Source organism: Podarcis cretensis (genome assembly GCF_951804945.1).
Source record: "Podarcis cretensis genome assembly, chromosome: 17".
Lineage (NCBI taxonomy): Eukaryota > Metazoa > Chordata > Lepidosauria > Squamata > Lacertidae > Podarcis > Podarcis cretensis.
The window spans coordinates 8,156,898-8,177,595 of record NC_137187.1 but is presented as its reverse complement, the minus strand read 5'-3'; the positions used below and the strand labels follow the sequence as shown (position 1 = coordinate 8,177,595).

Here is a 20,698-nt window from a genome sequence, read left to right as displayed (position 1 = left end):
AACAACTGATAACCCAATTTAATTGCAGTTACCGTAGGCAGTTACTGAGCGTAGTGGTATGGGGGGGAGCCTTAACTTGCCCACACTGAAATGCATTCTTTTATTATTAAACTTTTGGGGTGGAGTTAATAGGGAATTTGAACATCCAGGTGCAGTAGGAATTAAAAATAGAAATGGAATGGGCAATGATGGAAGATATTTATAGACAATAAAGTAATTGTGTAGAAAGCAAATGTTACTACTACCACAGTTATTGGCATTTTTATCACTTTTCAGTCTACAAGAGTTCCCAGAGTGGTGTACAAATTTCAGTGAGGACATTCCCTGCTCTCAGGCTCAAGATTTATGGGACAAAAGAAAAAGAGACTGGGAGGGAGTAAGAAAAAGCAAGTTACAGTTTTAATAACAGTTTCTGCAATTCATTATTGATTCAGGTTGAAGACAAAATAGAAAAGGAACCAAAGATGGAAGTGATACAGAAAAACAGAACGTCAAATACAAAGGGTATATTTTTGCCAGATCAAAGTCGTTTGAAAAAATTTACCATCCCTAAAAGAGCTCCTGATAAAGGTACAGTAGACAAATAACAAAATACTCATTTTTGATCACGTGTTATAGATCTGCCATAATTTAATAAGCAAAGAAACAATGTGATATGTGATAGAAATTGTCATTTTCAAACAGTTCATGTCATTGTACTTCAGAAATGTATACTTTCTCAGGTCAGTTGTATCCTGACAGTTTCTGATGTTTATAATAGGAATTGACACTACCTGTGCCTGTTGGGTTGAAATGAACGACAGATGAGTGGTGGATGTCATATGGGAGGCATCTCCTGAGCATGTCTCGGGGAGTCTCTTTTATTGAATATTACAGCATTGCCACATATGTGCTTGTTGCTGATTGGTCAACACAAGTGCAAAGCAAAGGTTGCATATAGGCATCAATCATCAATAGATTAAAGGCTGGGAAAGGGAACACAGAATTGGACAGGCGTGAAAACCTCCTTATTAAATTATTACTTAGTGATAAATATAGCAAGACTTAAACAATTACTAATGATTAATATATAGCATTCATCCGTAGATGTGGTCAACCAAGCACTAAGAACAGGTCAGGATGCAATGTCTCATGAACTCATGGTGAACTGAACATTCTAGGGTGATGAAGGAATGTCTCAGCTTAAAATGGTTTTTCCAGAGTCATGTGCAGAAGCAAAACTTCCCATCATGTGCCTTTTCATCTCTCCTCTCTTCTGAAGAGTTTCCCCATATGATTGGCTGTGGTAGCATCCCTGTCAGGAGGAAGTAAAGTTATTGGTTCCACAGGACAGAGCTTTCTGCCATAGCACCAACGTTATGGATTGTTATCCCTAAAATGAGTTGCTTGACCTTGTCACTACAGTTCTAGTCAACAAATCCAAACCTTTTTATTGTGCCAGGCCTTCAAATTTTAGGTTTAGCTTTTACCTGTGCTGGATTTATCCTTGCTTTCAACATTTTTTTACTCTAGTTCATCCCATCTTCAGCCTTTTTATTCAATAATACTATTCTGTGAACTCCAACAGAGATGTACCTTCGTTATCCATCATAATCTTTCAATAAAGATTGATCGAATTATTTGTTTTTGTAAATTATTCTGTATCAGATTCAAAATTAAGTCACATTTGCAAAGAGAATCTTAATGGTTTACTTGTGTTTAAGCATCCTTGCCAGTTGTGGGAAGTGGCAGATGCTAATACTATTATCATTATTATTAAATTTAAATCCTGCCCTTCCTCCCAAGGAGCCTAGGATGTCAGATTCTTCTGAGTACAGTAGAACCTCTACTTACCACCGGCTCTACTTGGGCCCAATCCAAGTTGTGACCGCAGCAAACCCGGAAGTAAATACCGGGTTTGCCGCGATTCATGCACGTGCGGAAGCGGTTTCTGCCGTTTGTGCACACACAGGAGCGGCTGCCGCCATCTGCACATGCGTAGAAGTGTGCTGCCGCCAAATGTACCTGCGCACAATGGCGCTTCTACCAGCGACCCAGATCAACTTACAGACGGACCTCCGGAACTGATTACGTCCGTAAGTAGAGGTTCCACTGTAGTTCTTCCTGCAAGGATTCCCACCTTCTGCTTTAAATATTGTCCTCCACTATGATGTGCCACCACTTCCTGAGTAATTGTACGGAGAAAAAGGGCTGCTCCCGTTAGGGATGCACAAACATGCTTCAATCTGTTCCAATATTTATCTGCACTTTCATCTGATATTTTCTCTTCCACTGCAGTTGCTTTATTTTGCACAAGTCTATGTTCCATTTTATCTACTAACGCAGAAACATATGTAGCTTTTATAGAGCATGTAGACATGCATGACTCAACCACCAACAGATATTTACAAATTTGTTACCTCTGTGTATTGCCTTTCAATTTTAATTAATTTCTACAGGGAATGCCCTGTTAGTCTTTTTCAGCAAAACAACAAAGGGCTTAAAAATCAAAGTTAATGAAGTGCCTAATTGACCATCATAATGCTATCTATGGTTGCAAACTTAATCATGTCTAATAGTCCCATTGTATTCAGAGGGGCTTACTTCCAGGTAAATGGGGTTAGGATTGCAGCTGCTCTTGCTACCTTGATTTTGCCAGCCCAGCCACTATAAACTTGCCATCCTATCTCCTTTCCGTCACCCAGGCATCAGCTACATTTCATTTAGTAGTTCAGTTAAAAGTCAAGAAAATCTGAAGGATGAGGGAAAGGAAGATAATTTTAAATTTAATGTCACTTTTAAAGCAGAAAGTTAAGGTGGTCAGTAATGGGTAGTCAGAACCAGATGATTCTTTCTACTTTGACAAAGGGACCTCTTTCCATAGGGAAAGAACAGCATGAAATGATGCATTCAAATGAGTTTGAAAACTCATAAAATGTAGCAGATTAAGGCTAAATCCTAACCCCATTTACCTGGCAGTAAGCCTCACTGAAGTTCACTGAGATTTACTTCTGAGTAAACATGGTCATGATTGTAGTCTTGGTTGTAGCAAGAAAAGTAAAGAGGCTCTTGTATACCTCAATAAATATGCAAAAACTGTATGATGCAAAACAATTGACTTACGTATTTATAACATGTGCATGTTAAAAAGTTGTCAAGAACAAAGGTGAAAGCTTTAACAGGAAGACTCCTTGCCACAATGGGGGGTATGCATGAAAAATGGTTTACAAAGACATGAACCATCTGAATTTTCTCAATCTCTACTTGTATTCTTTCAAATAAAGGTTGACTTGAAGCCTGCAGCCAAATTAACTTAAATCAGTATGTGAACTTCATCCCATATCCCTGTTTTTGCACCTTTTTGCTTCCTTAGTTTTGCAAGGTCACAATGCTGCCATGACAGTAGAAGCCATAGCTGGCATAATTCCTCTGACTAAGCAACCATATTCTTTGAACTGTTGACCAGCCTTCCTATAATTCCTGTCTGTCTCTCACCCTTCCATAACACCTGTTCTTATGCACTGTGAATTTTCTTCAAAGCTTGCTTTCTGATTACCGTTCTTGCCTGAATTTCCTTTCTCTTCCTTTTCTGTTTATTTTTACCACATAGAGGGGGACACCATTCCTAATAGGGATGACTCCCCCTACTGGAGAAAGGCAGGATCTTCAACTTGCAATGTCATTTCCAGAGGGACAGTTAGGTCTTCATGTTTTTGTGTGTGTGGAGAGAAATGCTTGCTTGAGTGGTTGTTTTGTGTAAATTGTCCCTTTGTCTAGTCCTTCCTTCATCATGTTTGCTAGATCATCTGAGTAAGTTTTTTCACTGTGTTTTCCTGGTTGGCTGCCCCCCTTCTTCATTTCTTTATTTTAAAGTTTTGTTCTCGCTCTCCATCTTGTATCCCACAGATTGGTGGAAACACAGATGTATATTGAGGGGCCAGGAGAGGAAATAGGAACCCCGTGGTTTCTTTATATCCTAGGACCACTTCTCAGTCCTTTCGCTGCCTCTGTGCAAATTTTAATCCAAGCCAAACTGGCAGCTTCCCTTTCCTTACAGAAGCTGGATTGGAAACTCCTTAGTACCTAAGCAGCAGGATGCTTCATGCCACCACACCAGTTCAACCAAGCAGTGTCACATGTGCCCCTGTATAACATAGATACTACTTTAACTGGCAATGAATTAATTTCCATGACCTAATTTAAGCAAGATTTTCTCTCCTGAGATTTTTTACTAAACCTTGTAACTTGACAGTAATCTCTTTGGGAGATTCTTTTGCCTGTGACCATCACTGTGTTGCCAAGAATGTTGCTTAGTAATCCCCATGACTGTAATTCTAATAGATTTCTTAAAACTTTTTATTTATTTGTTTTTAGGTTTACTAACGGAGTGTTCCAATAATCAGAGAGACAGTAATGAGATTAAACAACGGCTGATTCAAAGTTGCCTTGACAAAGAATGTAACCTCGAGTCTTTGTGGCAGTTCAATAAGATAAAAATGGTTCACAATAAAGATCTGGAAGAAGAATTTGTTGCAAAGAGGTGAATTGTGCTTATATGAAGAGAAATTAATCCATTTTATTTTATCATATTTGTCTTCCATCCTTACTCGCAATAAGTTTATATGTGGTGTTTTCTCACTGTATTCTAGAAACAATTACATGAAAAAGAGAGAGAGACTGACTTGCCCAAACCCACATAGTGAGCCCCTTCATGGCTGGGGTTTGAACCCATGTCTTCTCCATTCCAGATCCAACACGCTTGTCCATTACATGTGCAAAAGCTATAGGAGCCCTATCAGAAAAATCAAACACACACACAACTAGCTATCCATAGTCATAATTGAACACAGATGCTGAAGTTTAGTTCTGGTTTCTCCTAGTCCCATGGGCTTAGGCAATTCCTTCTCCAGTCCTGAGCCATACACATTGGACTGCGTGATGCGACTCTCTAGGCCACCTGCCTTCCCTTTTGTTACACCCCCCACATCCTGAACCACATATGCTAAGCTCCATTCTGCAGGAAATACAGTGGTGCCCCGCAAGACGAACGCCTCGCAAGACGGAAAACTCGCTAGACGAAAGAGTTTTCCGTTTTGGAGGTGCTTCGCAAAACGAATTTCCTATGGGCTTGCTTCGCAAGACGAAAATGTCTTGCAAGTTCCTGCGGGGTTTTTTTCCCCTCCCCCCCCCTTTTTCTAAGCCACTTTGCCGCTTATCCACTAAGCCGCTAATAGCGCTAATCCGCTAAGCCGTCAATGGGCTTGCTTCGCAAGATGAAAAAACTGTTAGACGAAGAGAATCGCGGAACGGATTCTTTTCGTCTTGTGAGGCACCACTGTACATGCCCATTCATCCTGAATCATCCACCTCCTTGAAACTCACATGGTTCAATGGGTTGTAATAACAAGATTAACAGTATTACATTTTTTCAGTTTTAGAGATAGGCAGCAGCTTTACTCATCAGACCAGACTCTCTTTCTTGGATATAAAACAACCCATGGCATGTAGAAGAGCCATCATACTAAAACAGCCAATTACAATGTACTAAAGAAAACCATCAACTATTAAGCAACCATCCATTTGCAATGTGGTCAGGGCCAGATTGTTACCTTTTCTTGCAAGTGGGTATAAAGAAAATCAAATACAACAGTATTATGAAATTGCTTATAATCTAAGAAAGTGAAGAAGCATTTATCTGAAATGTATATAATTATTTGGAAATGTGTATAATGTGTTATTTTTTATTGCTAGGACTAAGTTGCGTGAAGCAGGAAGGCAAGATAAAGAAACATCTAGCTTTTTACTTGTCTCTAACCAGGAAGTCTCAAACATTTGTCAGAATGGCCTGCACACTGGTCATTCCAAGAAAGAACAACTAAAAATTATGAAGGAACTTGGAAATCCTCAACTTGGCATATATTTATTCAGACACATTGATGTTGCTCTGAATTATGCATCCGAACACTCAATCCCAATAGAAAATATCATTATTTTCAGGGTAAGTTTTATACAGAAATGGTAAATGCTAGGCAAGTGTGTAGCATGAGGAGTCGTTTTATGTCCGAATCTTTTATCCCAATGATTTTTTTTTTTTCTGACTATAATGCATTTTTGTATGCAGAAGCCAAATTTAGGTTGCTAGGTAGGATGCTGAAAGTTGGGACCGTTCTCTGAAATGCTACTGGCTCCATGCGCAAGGCCAGCTAGACAGGTGCAGCTTTATAGTCTCAATGCGTGGGTCAGACGATGGTGTTGGGAGGAGCAGTTTGGATTTGTTAAGCGCTGAGTGTGTTCCAGTCACAACAAAGAGGTAATTACAGGCCATCTTCAAACTGAGCGAAAAGGCAGTCCTCATTCATAATCTAACACAGAAATACCATCAGATAATAGTGGTTAGTATACCTCAGATTCATATACATTTTTACTAAAATCTTAAGAATTTATATTTTCATTTCCTATGCAGGATTTAAATATCTTGCATTTAGACTAGTGTTATGTCTACTCCAGCTATTAAGTTTTTATACTGAAGCCTCTATGGGTGAGTGATAAAATCACATACTGTTTTTTTAAAGAAACCCTCCATCTGAAATCAGAATATAGGAGTACATTCTTGATATCTGTCTGTGGTGTATATTTTATTTTCATGTTTGTTAACTCACAGTTCATTATTTTACATTGACTTTTTTTTAAGTTATATGCTCTTAAGGGGAGTGGCACTTTTTTCTGTGTTTAAAAAAACTTTGTTCCATATACTTACTTCATAGGAAAAGATGTCCAGCTAGGTAACCGAATGCAATCATATGAGCATTTTACTGAAAATAACTCTGTTTTCTTTGATTTAATCTGATAGGTTCTCTTAGGAAAAGTGAAAAAAATTCAGCCTCCTAAAGGCAAGAAGAAAGTTGCTTTGGATCCAACTCCAAAATTTGATTGCCACATGTCCAGAAGTCATCCTTCAGTTAAGGATTCATTGGAGGACCAGGCCATTGGTTCTTTGGTAGGGAATCCTTAACTTTTGCACATGCGACCTAATCAGATGTCATATTTCATTATGCTTGTTGTATTCTTGAAACTTTGTTCTTTTATTTTTAATTTTTATATTCTATTATTAATTTATTATTATGAGTGCAGAATACAACCTAAAAACAGTGCAATCAGGGGCTCCTGCAAAACTAGAAAACTGATTTGTAAAAATTGTAAAACATGCTGGAACGCCCACCTTAATAAAGTCTTTGCCCAACACCCAAAAGACATGTTGACACCAAACTATCTTCTCTGAAAAGGGCACTCCATAACTGAGACCCCATGACAGGGAAGGTCCCCTCTCTGGAGGAGGTCTTCAGATGAAGAAGGAAGGAATGGTATTTATTGTTGCTATTGGGTTGTGATGGGATTTGAAATGTGAAAAAAACACAGACTCTGACCTGACCATTTTGCAGCCATGGAAGTTTTGAAACCATTTTCAAAGCAGACCCACAAAGAGCACATAGTTTAAGGTGATAAAAAGCACTCCTGACCACAGTCTGCACTTGCTAGTGTTAACTCTAGAAACACTACCAATCTGCAAACTTGGTGCTTTAGGGGGAGTGCAACTTCCCATTTCCACCCATAGCATGTCTCCCAAACCACAGCGCCCTCATCTTCGAAGATTTAAGTATAAGATAGCCCTTTTGCAGGTGGCACACTGCTTTTTTTCAGTGGACCCGCAGAACTCTTTCCCCAAATTTATGACAATCATGTAGGTTTGCCTCTGAAGACAGTTCGGAAACTAGCTAGTGCAGAATTCAAAAGCAGGTTGCTCACCTGAGCAAGAGGGTTTAAGCATATTATACCGATCCTGGTCCAACTGCGCTGGCTACTAATTAGTTTATGGGCCCTATTCAAAGTGCTGGTTTTGACCTATAAAGCCTTAAATGGCCCAGGACCGCAATACTTCAAGGACCGCCTCTTCCCATATGAACCTAGCCAGACCCTGAGATCATCTTTTGAGGTCCTTCTTCATATGCCTCCACAAGAGATCCAGAGGGTGGCAACATGAGAGCGGGCCTTTTTTTGCAGTGGCTCCCTGTCTGTGGAATTCTCTCCCCAGGGAGGTTTGCCTAGCACCTTCATTATACACCTTTAGGCTGTTCTGGCTTCTGGGATAGCTGTGCAGCCTGCAATCGCTCCATAAGACGCACACACATTTCCCCTTACTTTTTAGGAGGGAAAAAGTGAGTCTTACAGAGCAAAAAAATGGTATTATCTAATTGCACAAGTTCCATAATGGCAACAGGAAGCAGATTATCTCACAGTAGGCAGATATAACTATATTTAGTCAGCTAAACAGCTGGGCAGCACTAGACTCTAAGCAACTGGGAAACTCTGCAACATAAAGCCCCATCATAGCTGCTATCGCACAAGCCTGGGTGGCAGTAGCAAACCAAATGCATTTTGACCCATTTGCCTACTTTGCCATCAGACACAATCTACATATAACAGCCAAAAATCTTGACTTAAGAAAAGCATGGGCAGAGTGAGTATCTCTCACAGAACATACATAATTTTTTTTGTATGGCGTCTTTTCACAGTTCAAGCCCATGGGGGACTCTAACTCAAAACCCTGAGATTTAGCATCTCATATTCTACCAATTGAGCTAACATCAGAAAATGCACAACTAAGTGGAACAACCTCCACATAAATCACAAGATCTAAAGTAAAGATCATATACTTTATTATCTTTATTATATTAACAAAATTTGGCCCCAATGTCCTTAGTGCAGCAGACACACCAGATCTCTTGCAAACAGCACATACCATCACCTCAGGAAAACTCAGTAGGTCCCTATACACATTAGTATGTAATACCCTAAGGCCAATTAGACATAAGTGAAACCAAGAATTAGAAGCCTGTCTGATAACTGCACAGTGGGGAAAGGACCTGTGTTGTGTCAAACGAGGTACCCATGACATTAGACTTAGAAAATATTCCTCCAGGCTTACAGGACACCAACACACCTTGGATGTATGGACCTAACACCCACAGATCATTGCTGTTGATGTAAACCATGTGTAGGCAAACTAAGGCCCGGGGGCCAGATCTGGCCCAATCACATTCTAAATCTGGCCCACAGATGATCAGCGTGTTTTTACATGAGTAGAATTTGTCCTTTTATTTCAAATGCATCTCTGCCCTGTAATCAAACCCTTTGGGACAGAAGTACAGATTAAAATTAACTTGGTTCTGGACAAATCCGTGTTAAATAGGAGGCACCAACATAATAATTGGCTACATACCTGCCAGGAAGGCAGGTTTCATTGAGCCATGCTCACAGCAAAATGAATAACCCTCCCAACATTGAAAGCCCAAGTCACACCAGACACAGAACTGGATACAAGACCTACACGAGAGAAAATTCTGCTCTATAAGCTACATAAAAACACACCCTTCTAAGAGATTTGGAGGACCATTTGGGGACTTTTCACCAAGTAGTACCTATAGCCGGAAGAAGTGGGAGACATAACAAAGGGATGGAAACTTGTCCAGTTCAACAGTTCATAATCTGGGACTCAGAGCATTGACACCCATTTATCGTCACCCTTCTCTGAGCACATGAGCCTGAACAGTGAATAACTTGCCAAACAACCAAACAGCAGAAATTAAAAAGTTGTAAAAAGAATAACAAAGGGGTGTGTTTGTGTTTGTGTAACTGAAATCCAATGTGCAAATACCAGAATGGAAGGGGATGAGTTTGGGCCAGTCCATCATCTCTCATGGGATGTGGATGTCTGCATATGGCTAAAGAGTTTTGTGTGATGATTGTAACAGCTTGGGGGTTGATTTCATTCTAACCAACTTGCTTTTACAATAGCTTTTCATGATTTTGGTAGCAATTGCTTTATAGCAGGGATGTCCAACCAGTAGATCGCAGGATCCTTATCATGTACAAAAAGTTACGGGGGGGGGGAGTTTATAAACTCTGTGCAACCCTCCCCCCAAAAAGCTCAACAACTCTGGGCAATCCACCCACCCCATGCACGCTCCTCCCTCCAATGACAGTGGGTAGATCACTGCCAGTTTTTTTTATATATACTGGGAGTAGATTGCAGTCTCTTGGGAGTTGGACATGCCTGCTTTATAGTTTTGAGTTCATACGGACAGGGATAATGCTTCTGTAATTGATCTAGTCGGACTCCTTTATGGTGCTAGGTGCACACAGGCCTCTTGCTTCTGGCAGGACTTACAACTGGGATGGGGGCAGGTCAGGAAACTGCTGCGGGAAGCAGTATGGCTTACTATTTTGATTACTATAATGCATTGTATGTGAGACTGCCTTTGAAGGAGGTTCAGAAGTTTCAGTTGCTGCAGAATATGTTCCTTTTAGTATTAGGGCATTACAAGCACATGACAGTACAGTGGTGCCTCGCAAGACGAAATTAATCCATTCCGCGAGTCTCTTCGTCTAGCGGTTTTTTCGTCTTGCGAAGCAAGCCCATTGACGGCTTAGCGGATTAGCGCTATTAGCGGCTTTTATCGGCTTAGCGGATAAGCAGATAAGCGGCTTAGAAAAGGGGGGGGGGGAGGAAAAAAACCCGCAGGAACTCGCAAGACATTTTCGTCTTGCGAAGCAAGCCCATAGGAAATTCGTTTTGAGAAGCACCTCCAAAACGGAAAACTCTTTTGTCTAGCGGGTTTTCCGTCTTGCGAGGCATTCGTCTTGCGGGGCACCACTGTACTGTTATCATCTTTACTGGCTACTGGTCTGTTTCATTTACCCATTCAAAGTGCTGGTTATGACCATTTAAGCCTGTCAAGGCTTGAGAACTTGGTATCTGAAGAATCAGCTCTTCACCTATGTGCTAACTGAAGGCTCTGGTGCTGAGCACATTGCAAGCCCTACCTTTATAACCCCAGAGCGGACCTGACTGGGCCAAACCTTCACTCAGGTCAACTTGGGAGCCTGGAAGCCCAGTTTTATTGCTGATAGGCTCCCGAGTTCTTGTGGGAATTTTGGCACAGGAAGACAGAGTTATGTCTTCTGTGTTAGAGGCCGGAAATGTTGGCTGTGCAGCTGAGCTGCAAAGACTGCTCTCAGTAAGACAGGGAACAGGTATATATAAATAATAATAAAAAAAAATTCTACCCTTTTCAGAGTTTAAGGCAGCTTATAATCAAATATTGAAATTGCAATAAACTAAAATAACTAGTAATTCAAGCTCTTACATTAAATATTTGAATGTTTCCACAATAACTATACTGTAGTGTTTGATTTTAGATTTTTTCTTTAATTTTAGTTTTGTATGATGTTATAAATGGAAGGTGAGATATATTTTAAACTAGTGGATGTTTTACAAGTCAATTTTGCTGAAAAATGACCAAAACCTGAAGTTATTTTAGCAGTCTTTGTCTAGGATGCACTTTTACTAATCCTGCAAGTGATATTCTTGTGATATTTTTCATATTTGCAGATATATTTTTATGAATACAATGAACATTCAAAACCAGTGGACAAGCCTAGGCAATGCCTTCCATATGCAGTAATAGAAGTAAAGCGCATTAATCAGAAAAATGCAACTGTCTCTGCTTCAACACCTTTGCAGTGCAGACCTCAAAAATTGCCTAAGCATGTGGGTAAGCTGATTTTATAAATGTGTATTTCTTATTCTTAAATTAATACACATGCCTGTTTCCGCCCCCTCCCATTTTGTATGACCCTAACCCTAACCATGCTTTGTTCAGTCACTCTAGATGCTCCCCTATGCTACAGTGGCACTGTGCTTTGCTCACCTGTGAAACATCTCTTGTTTGTTTGTTTGTTTGTTTGTTTGTTTGTTTGTTATTGCCCTAAGGTCCCTGGGCAGGTTACAGCATTAAAATACAATATTGAAAACAATTCAAAACAGCTTATAGCCATAAAAATAAGATGGGCCCTGAAAACATACATATTTCAAGTGTCAAAAGCAAGGGTCTTCTGAATTCTCCGAAACCAGATGCACTTCCGTGGGGAGGGAGTTCCACAGCTTAGGGCCCACTACAGATAATGCCCTCTACTGGCCTACCCTGGGTCTTTGACAAACCATGGGTTAATGTGAATGCACCTGTTTCCTCAAGTCTTTGTCTATTTAGATTGCCTTTTTTTCCTTGTGTCCTTCAGCTATTCTGTTTCTCTACCAATTCCCCCTGCCTTCTTAGTACTCTTGTCTGTCGTCTCGCCTCTCTTTCTGGCAACAAGGTTTAGCTTTTTCTGTCCTTAGATCTAGAGTGGTCTTCAAAATAAAATTAAAAATCCCCTTTTATTGCTTTCACCTGCCTTCTCTTGCATTTCTTTCCTTTAGGCAGCAATCCTAAGTACACTTATTTGGGAGGAATTCCTATTAGAGCCATTGGAACTTACTTCTGAGTAAACATACATACATACATACATACATACATACATAAGGTAAAGGTAAAGGGACCCCTGACTATTAGGTCCAGTCGTGACCAACTCTGGGGTTGCGGCGCTCACCTCGCTTTATTGGCTGAGGGAGCCAGCGTACAGCTTCCGGGTCATGTGGCCAGCGTGACTAAGCCGCTTCTGGCGAACCAGAGCAGCGCACAGAAACGCCGTTTACCTTCCTGCCAGAGCGGTACCTATTTAGCTACTTGCACTTTGACGTGCTTTCGAACTGCTAGGTTGGCAGGAGCAGGGACCGAGCAACGGGAGCTCACCGCGTCGTGGAGATTCGAACCGCTGACCTTCTGATCAGCAAGTCCTAGGCTCTGTGGTTTAACCCACAGCGCCACCCGCGTCCCCACAGCGCCACATACACCTTATTTTTGCCTCCTGGTATTCCTCCCTGTTTATGAGCCTGCTGCCTATTCCAGCCGAGGGGAACTTTTGGCATAATTAAGCTTGTCAGGCCCCCCCAATTGGCTTGCAACACTGCTTTGGACAGGCCACACCCACCCGTCGCTAAACTGATGTATGTTGCCACGCATGGCACTGGTAAAGCCATGGCAGCAAATGCTCCCATTTGTGCCTTTGCAACCACAGCTTGAATTCGATGTTATTTAAATCTCTGGTGAAAGCAGCATGACTTGCATATGGTGCCAAATTAAAATGGCAGAATGCAAGCCATAGCTGCAGATGAATCATTGTGAGTGCACTCTTAATGCACTCCAGTTGTTCCTTTCCCATGCCTGATGTCAGATGCGCTCTAGCTTTTCTCCCTTTCTTCTCTTTCCGTCTTCTCTCCTTGTCTGTGTAGCTGTTCCTTCCTTAAAGTCTGTCAATGCAAAGTTATTTTCCATCCAGACTGACCTTTTTCCTCACAGAATGTTGTGAATGTTCAGTTTGTTCTTTTTAAAAAGAAGATTAATGATTTGTTGAAGTGTTAGGCACATCAATTTGTCTACTTAAGTTTCAGTTGCTCAGTAGCCAATACTTCGCAACTGTTCTTTGATGTCATAGGAAGCATCACTCCCAGAACTGCCACATTTTAACCTGAAGATACTGCACACAGTTTGGTCAAAAATATTTTCACAACCCTATACTTTAATCTGTTTCCTTGTATTTACAGGAAGAGGAAGAAGACTACCACTGGAAAACTGTACACGAGTGACAAGGATAGGCAAAAGCCAACTCATCTATGAACATTTCAGAAAGCCCACGATAGGTTGTGCAGTAAACTCAGAAAATAATGCATCTCCTTCATTTTCTGGAGGGCTACAGAACTGGAACAGCTCTATAGTTGAAACCCAAATGAAGCCCAAATCTACTGGAAGGTGGGATTCCCCACATATACAAACAAATGAAATTAATCTTCATTGTTCCCCTGATCTGGATGTCAGCAGAAATGTTAGAAGTGCCCATATTGAAAACTCTTCTTTGAAAACTCATCCTGAAGTTTCTCCTGCCTGTGATAGCGGTTCAAGTACTGTAATTACTTCAAAACTGATTAAGGATCCAAGGTTAAAAAAAAGGGAACAAGTCCTAGAGAAGCAAAATGGAGAAGCAATCTTGGATAGGATTTCGCAGTGTGAGAATGAGCTGGACTATAACTTGGAAATGAAAGTATCTGCTACTCTAAGCATGCCATATCCTGTAACTGAGAATTCTCTTCTTAACTCCAAGAATGCAGTTGGTCAGAAGCAATATATGGAGAAAACATATTTGGAAGGGACTATATTGCCATCTGTGTTAAACAGAAATAAAGATTCCCCAGTGAATGGTGAGCAAGAGTTAAGTAGTGTCAACAAAAACATTTTGGGTTCTCAGAATACTGATACAGATCACTGTATCTATGTAGGTGATAGTTCTTTAAAATCAAAGGTCTGCAAAACTAATAATTCAGACAGAACCCTTATGGAAGATGTAAGAGGAGAAAAAGGAACAAGACATTCAAAATTGCCCTCATTACACCTAAATCCTTCTAAAACATTGATTAATGAATGGAAATTTCCAGACCAAAATCCAGAAAGTGCAGCATTTGGCAATTATAAGATGGGAGGAGAAATGGAGAGCCAATTACAAGAAGATGGTGCTTACATTTCTGAAATGCATTGCTCAACCAATTTGGATACAAAATGTGCTCAAAACAATTTTACTTCATCAGAGGAAGAACAGAATGATAGTGCTAACAGTTGTAGTCTCCAAGATTACACATTACAGTCTGAAGTTTGTAAAAAACTGCATATTTCTGAAAATGTTATGGGAGAAGTCTGGGATGAAGATCTCAGTGAGCAGTCTATAGAGAATCAAATGGATGCAGAGAATTTTGAACAAAATGGGTGCCATGCGGTGACAGAATTTGAAAAATTCACTAAGATTGAAGCACCTGTAATCATTAATAAACCAATATATACAGCATGTGAAGAAGCAAACAGCTCAGTAGGTGAAAAAGACTACTGTACTATAGAGAAAGTAAAAGATAATTCTATCGGAGAGAGAATCGTGCATGAATCCCCAACTTCCTGTGGAAGTGACACAGTAATGAGAAATTTTAATGGGAAAAGTGTGTGTCTTCCTGAGTCAGTTTCATTGGATAAAAATATTTTTAGAGATAGCAAAGAATGTCTTCTTTCCTCAGGAATATTTGTTGATGAACAAAGGAACTGTAAAACAAACACCACAGCAAATTCCAGTGATTTTGATCAAATATACACAAGCGAGTTGGAAGAAAAAGGTAAAAGAGATACCCCTACAATACAGATGCCTTCCTCATCAGAAAGTTCAGCAGAGGAAACATCAGAAAAAGAAGATTCTGTCGAGGAGGACTGCATAAGTGATATAAAATGCTGTATGGAGACTTCAATGGAGCCTGAAATTTTGGATTCAGAAAGCTCAGGTTCTGACTTTAACTTCAGTGGTCAAGGTAGAGGCTCAACAACAGAAGGAAAGCTGATAAACAATAGCAAAGAAAAATGTGAAGACCTACATAACCAAGCATTTCTAATTAAAGGTGCAGACATGGTGACTTATCAAGAAAAACATTGCACTGCCTCTGTGATAAGTACCTCTGTTCCTGTACCTTTGGAGAATATAAAGGATATAGAATTTAAAAAACCTCAATCTCAGTTTGAGATTTCAGGTCTTTCAAATGCAAATTTTGAAGAGTTGAACAGTAATTCCTCTTGTGAAGATGATAGTCTAGAAGTATTTGAACAGGATTTAGAGGTAAAATGCAATGACCAGAACCTGAACATTGTTAGTGACTTTGAAAATACATTAGGAGAGTGTAAAAAATGTATCTCCACATCACAGAAGCCATGTAAAAATGGAAACTATTGGGAGAAAAAGGATGTGTATCATTATTTACAAGAGCGTATGGATTGGGATAGTCTCTTAGAAAAACCTAGTCAGAGTACAAAGGTTTCTGGAAAGCCCTCTGTGGAAGAGAATAAAAATGATTCGGAAGAAAAACCTGAATTGTTTGTATGTCCTGACCTGCAGATTACAATCACCAACATAATTCAGCCAAAACTGAATTCCCCTCATAGCTCTTTCAGAATGAAGACAGATATGGGGAAATGTTCAGGACATAAAAAGGATATGAAATGGTTGCAGGAGAAAAATACCAAACATCACAGAAGGAAAGAACAGAGCAATTCAGAAGAGAAGTATATATTTTCTTCATCGTCCAAGGGACAAGTTGAAACATTTGTGCAGTCTGAAGAGTATATTAAGAATGTTTTGAATACTCTTAACACTCAAGCATTGTTATGTAAAAACAAACATCTTTCTCAAAAAATAGATGGAGCAATGTTTCACTTAAGAAAAGCACATCGAAGGGTTCAGAAATCTTTAAAAATATTAGCAAAAGCTGGAAGGAAAAAAACAAGTGAATCATCAAAATCATGTGAAGTCCTACAATGTGGATCCTCATCTAGCTGCGTTTCAGATATGCCTTGTAGCTGTGATAACATGAGAAATGCAAAACTAACTAAACTTCAAACAGCCTCCGAGAAATCTACTAGCTTAGATATCATGGAATTGAAAAGTACAAAGCCAAGCAGTGACAAACACATTATGAGCAATGAGCAGAACATTCATTTAAATGTCGTCTCTGTATATAATACCCAAGAAAATGTAAGTACCAGCATGGTAAGCACAGAGCACGACATCAGCTCTGAAGTTAATAGATGTACAAGCAAAGATAGTGCAAAACATTTGAATACAGCTGTTGAGAAAAAGGAGTCATGCGTCAATCGAGAAGACAAAAGAAAAGATGAAAGGACTTGTGACTCTGATATCAAGGCAAGTGCAATTAAACTTGCCATGCCAGTTCAAGCGGCATTAGAATCTTCTGCAAAAGTGAACATTTTAAAACCAGATAATATTTCCATAAGGCTGGAAAATGTTTTTTCTGATGAAAACGAAGCTCTGGAAATAGCCCCAGCACCGCAAATAAAGATAAGTTTGAGTGCCAAAGCTTCATCCAATGATTACGAACTGTCTCCTGTGTCCTTGGAAAACAACTGTTTTTCAAATGAACCTTTTAATAACTGCAGAGACCTCAGTCATGACATCAAACATCCAGAAGTAGGATTTGAACAAAAATCCCTTGATTTTATCATTAAAATATCAGAGATCTTGAGAAAGGCAGATGAAACCACATCTTTGAATGTATTACTTGAACAACTTATATTTTGCAGAAGCGTTCTTCCCTCCTTTGTTAGAGCTTTTGAAAAAAAGCAGGAATGCTCTTCTGAACATGTCTTGGTTTCGAGGGAGATACTTGAGAGTACTGAAAGAAAGATGCAGGCTATTAATAAATTGAAACCTTCTGCTATAGAATCCCTGATTGAACTACAGATTATAATGGAAACCATTGAATTCATTGAAAATAAGAAGAGACTTATAGAAGGTGTACCAACCTTCCGAAGCTTGCTTTGGTATGATGATTCACTGTGTAGTGAGTTGTTTGGTGGGGAGTCAGGTTACCAACAACAATCAAATTTCTATCCTGCTTTTCAGAGAAGACTAGAATACAATGCTCTTAATGAGTTACAAACCCATCACAAACAATTAGTGGATGCCTTTAATAACACAAGATGGGAACATAATTCTTACTATTCCTTCTTGAAGTTGAGGCGAGAAATAGAGGAATGTGAACAAGCAATGAAAAGCAATTACAATTTCTCTGATTTTTTCCTTTCTGTCCCATATGTTTGTGGAGCTAACTTTGGAGATACTCTTGATGACTTAGAATGTGCAAGAAAAAATACAGTAGATTTAATAAGCAAATCTAAAACTCCTGGCATTAATCTGAGGGCAGAAAAGGAAGAGCATCTTTGGGTCATAATGGATATTATTGCTACAAAGGTAGAATTCATAAAAACCTGTGAAGATGTGAATATAAAAGCATCACTGTTTGGACTTGAGCACATATTTTTTGATGCTGCTAAAAGTCTTGCTTGGACAGAAAAAGTTAAGTTTATAAATGGAGATTTTAAAGGTGAGGAAAGACAAGCAATCAAAATAAATGAAGCTGACCTATCTAAGCTCTATGAGACTTACCAGCTTATGATAGAGGAGTTTGGAAGACGAAACTTCAACGGTGCTGTTGAAGAACAGACTTTCAAGAAATCTTCAGTGGACTCTAGTAATTGTGAAATGGCAAGCAAGCAACAAGAGGCAAATTATTGTATTACAAAGTCCCTCATTGTACGCCAGGATATTGGTTGTATTGGTGAAATATTAGGTGAAGCGCAGTCTTCAGATACTGAGAGATTACAACAGCTCTTGTCCAGATGTACAGAGCATATGGAAATGTTGAAACAGTATTTTCAGATTTTACAGGAAGAGAGTAACAGTGTTTTGATCACAAAAGAAAATGTGCTGGGATTCTTGAAAAATGGTGGCATAAATCCTGTCATTTTGAAACCAGAAGCTGTTGAGGTGTATGCTGAAATGACAATGGTATATGAAACAGTTCTTTTTCTCCAAAATTCAATAGCAAGAAGAGTAGATAAACCAAGATTTCGAAGTTTATTATGGTTTGATACATCACTTACACCTGAACTTTTAAGATGTCAAGAAAAAATGGCTTCCTTCTCTTACCGGAAAGGCAACCTTATAGAAATTATAGACTCTTCCATCTCTGAACTTCAGAATGAGTGGAAAGCTATTCATGGCTTCGCAAAAAATTTGAATTGCTCATATGCGCTTCATCTTTTCTCAAGGGAGCTCAAAGAACTTTCAGAAACTAAAAACCTGCTGCAAACATCGAAGTCCTTCAGTTCTATGTGCGTCAACTTGGTACCGTATACTATAAGTTTAAACTATGGAAGTACTGTGTCTGAACTAGAATATAACTACAATCAGTTTTCTTCACTTCTTGACAAATTGATGATGTGTGAAAGGAAGGATTTAGGAAAAATGGCTCACATTATGAAAATAATGAAGACTATTGAGCATATGAAGTTTATCTGTTCTAAGCAGGAAAAGTCACCTTTGCCCCTCATTATATATCAAATGGTTAAAAACTGGAGAAAATCTTGCGAGTTGAAAAGACATGGACTGGATACCACTGAGGGACATAGCACCAAACACAGTATGTGCAGCAGTGGCCCACCAGCTTCCCAGGCCTCAGATTCCCAGTCTCAACACAAAAGACCTGCCAGTATCACTTCAGAAGATTGTTCCAGTTCATCTGAGGAGATGAGTGATCCCTCGCGTACAAAAAAGATAAAGGTAAAACCACTTGGCTCAACACTTCTGTTTTTAAAGAATGATATAGTGACAATGATACATACTTGTATTTGGTTATAAATATATTTAATGTATTATTTTTGTTCACAAATGTGGTGATAGAATTCTTCAAAAATACTGCAAGCATTACACATGGCTACTAGTCACAATGTATGTGTATTGCCCAGCATTTGCAATATTGCTTAGAAACACTGCCTCTGATACTGGAAATTGTATTGTGGCGACTAGTGACCGCTTATGTCTTAACTAAGCTTTTTATGGGAAGATGGGTAGTATTAGTGGCATTCCAGGAACACTAAGGGCATATTAAATTACCGAATATTTCAAATAGGGATGTTGCAAATATTCAAACAGAGCTTGCAAAAAACGTAGGATTGATGGGAGCAGGGCTGTCCCAGCCTTCCCCACTGCCCAACACCAAAACTCCTTGCTGGGGCATGGAAAGGATGTTGGAAGTGGCAAACAATCCTCAGGTCCTGCAGGATTATCTTTTCCCACAAAGGACTGGGACTACTGCAGTCTCATTCCTCATGAGAAAAGATGTTATGCTAAGGTATCAAAAGTGCCCTCTACTGCTTTCCATGTTCTGCCCAACCCAAGGTATATTATTAGACCCCTGGAGTGATGCAAATCATCCTTTGTATCTTTCTGAGTGCATTCCAGGTCTTTGTGAGGATTTAAATAGAACAGTCTCAAAGAGGTCAAGCCTTTGTAAACATTTAGTCTGAATCTGTCTAAAAGTAATCCATAAACACCATAATCATCATCAGACTTTTATTACTCTAGCCATAGGCCATGGCATCATTCAGAAAAATAACAAAAGGAAAAACAGCAATAACCATAAAAAGAAAAAGTAATCACATAGTGAATGAGTTTTGGTCTAGGCTCACCTGGATAGTAGAAGTGTGCATGGACACGAAAGCTCATACCAGTAACAAACTTGGTCTCTAAGGTGCTACTGGAAGGAATTTTTTTATCTGGATAGTAGAGCATTGGATCAATGTTGTGTAAGGCCACCGTAAGGAACATTATTACGGTTTTGTAAAACCAAGTAAGAAAATAATCTGGTGTTACAAACTAGCCCACATACTATTGCAGTTATGGAGGTTTGAAGAGGTTTCCCCCCAATAATAATCCTCCTGCCTTTAATTGTATGATTAATATACAATTAAACGCTTGTATCTGAAGATACTATTAAGAAGGGAAATGTTTTTCCTCCCCCTTTTATTAAAGATTTTCTTGGGTTATAAAAGTACATGCCTCTCTATTTTCAGATCATAAAGTCCTTTTTCGGATCAGTTATATTCAATGTGAGAAATTGATGTTGTATATAGTATAAGGTGGGGGGGTTAGTAAACTTTACTTCTTTTACATAGTGTATGTGCAGTGCTAAGGGAAATACATGCACAACTGGAATTAGCAAGGAAATTTACATCGGTGGTACCCTTACTTCTAGTTAAGAAGTTTTGTTTTGCAGAACTGAAATAGAGAATATAATCATTTCTTAGTTTGTTTCATAAAAATAATACACCACTTGTAGAAAGAA

The 20,698-nt window shown here is 39.3% G+C and overlaps 1 protein-coding gene across 1 annotated transcript in view; it reads left to right on the top strand.

Moving 5' to 3' along the window:
- The window catches only part of TEX15 (testis expressed 15, meiosis and synapsis associated), a 31,824-nt gene that overhangs the window by 6,038 nt on the left and 5,088 nt on the right, over nt 1–20,698 (top strand). Inside the window, exons 2-7 of the mRNA XM_079959038.1 lie at nt 435–570; nt 4,354–4,519; nt 5,731–5,977; nt 6,830–6,976; nt 11,429–11,591; nt 13,520–19,134. Coding sequence (XP_079815164.1) covers nt 435–570; nt 4,354–4,519; nt 5,731–5,977; nt 6,830–6,976; nt 11,429–11,591; nt 13,520–19,134 — 6,474 coding nt within the window. The remainder of the gene's footprint in view (nt 1–434; nt 571–4,353; nt 4,520–5,730; nt 5,978–6,829; nt 6,977–11,428; nt 11,592–13,519; nt 19,135–20,698) is intronic.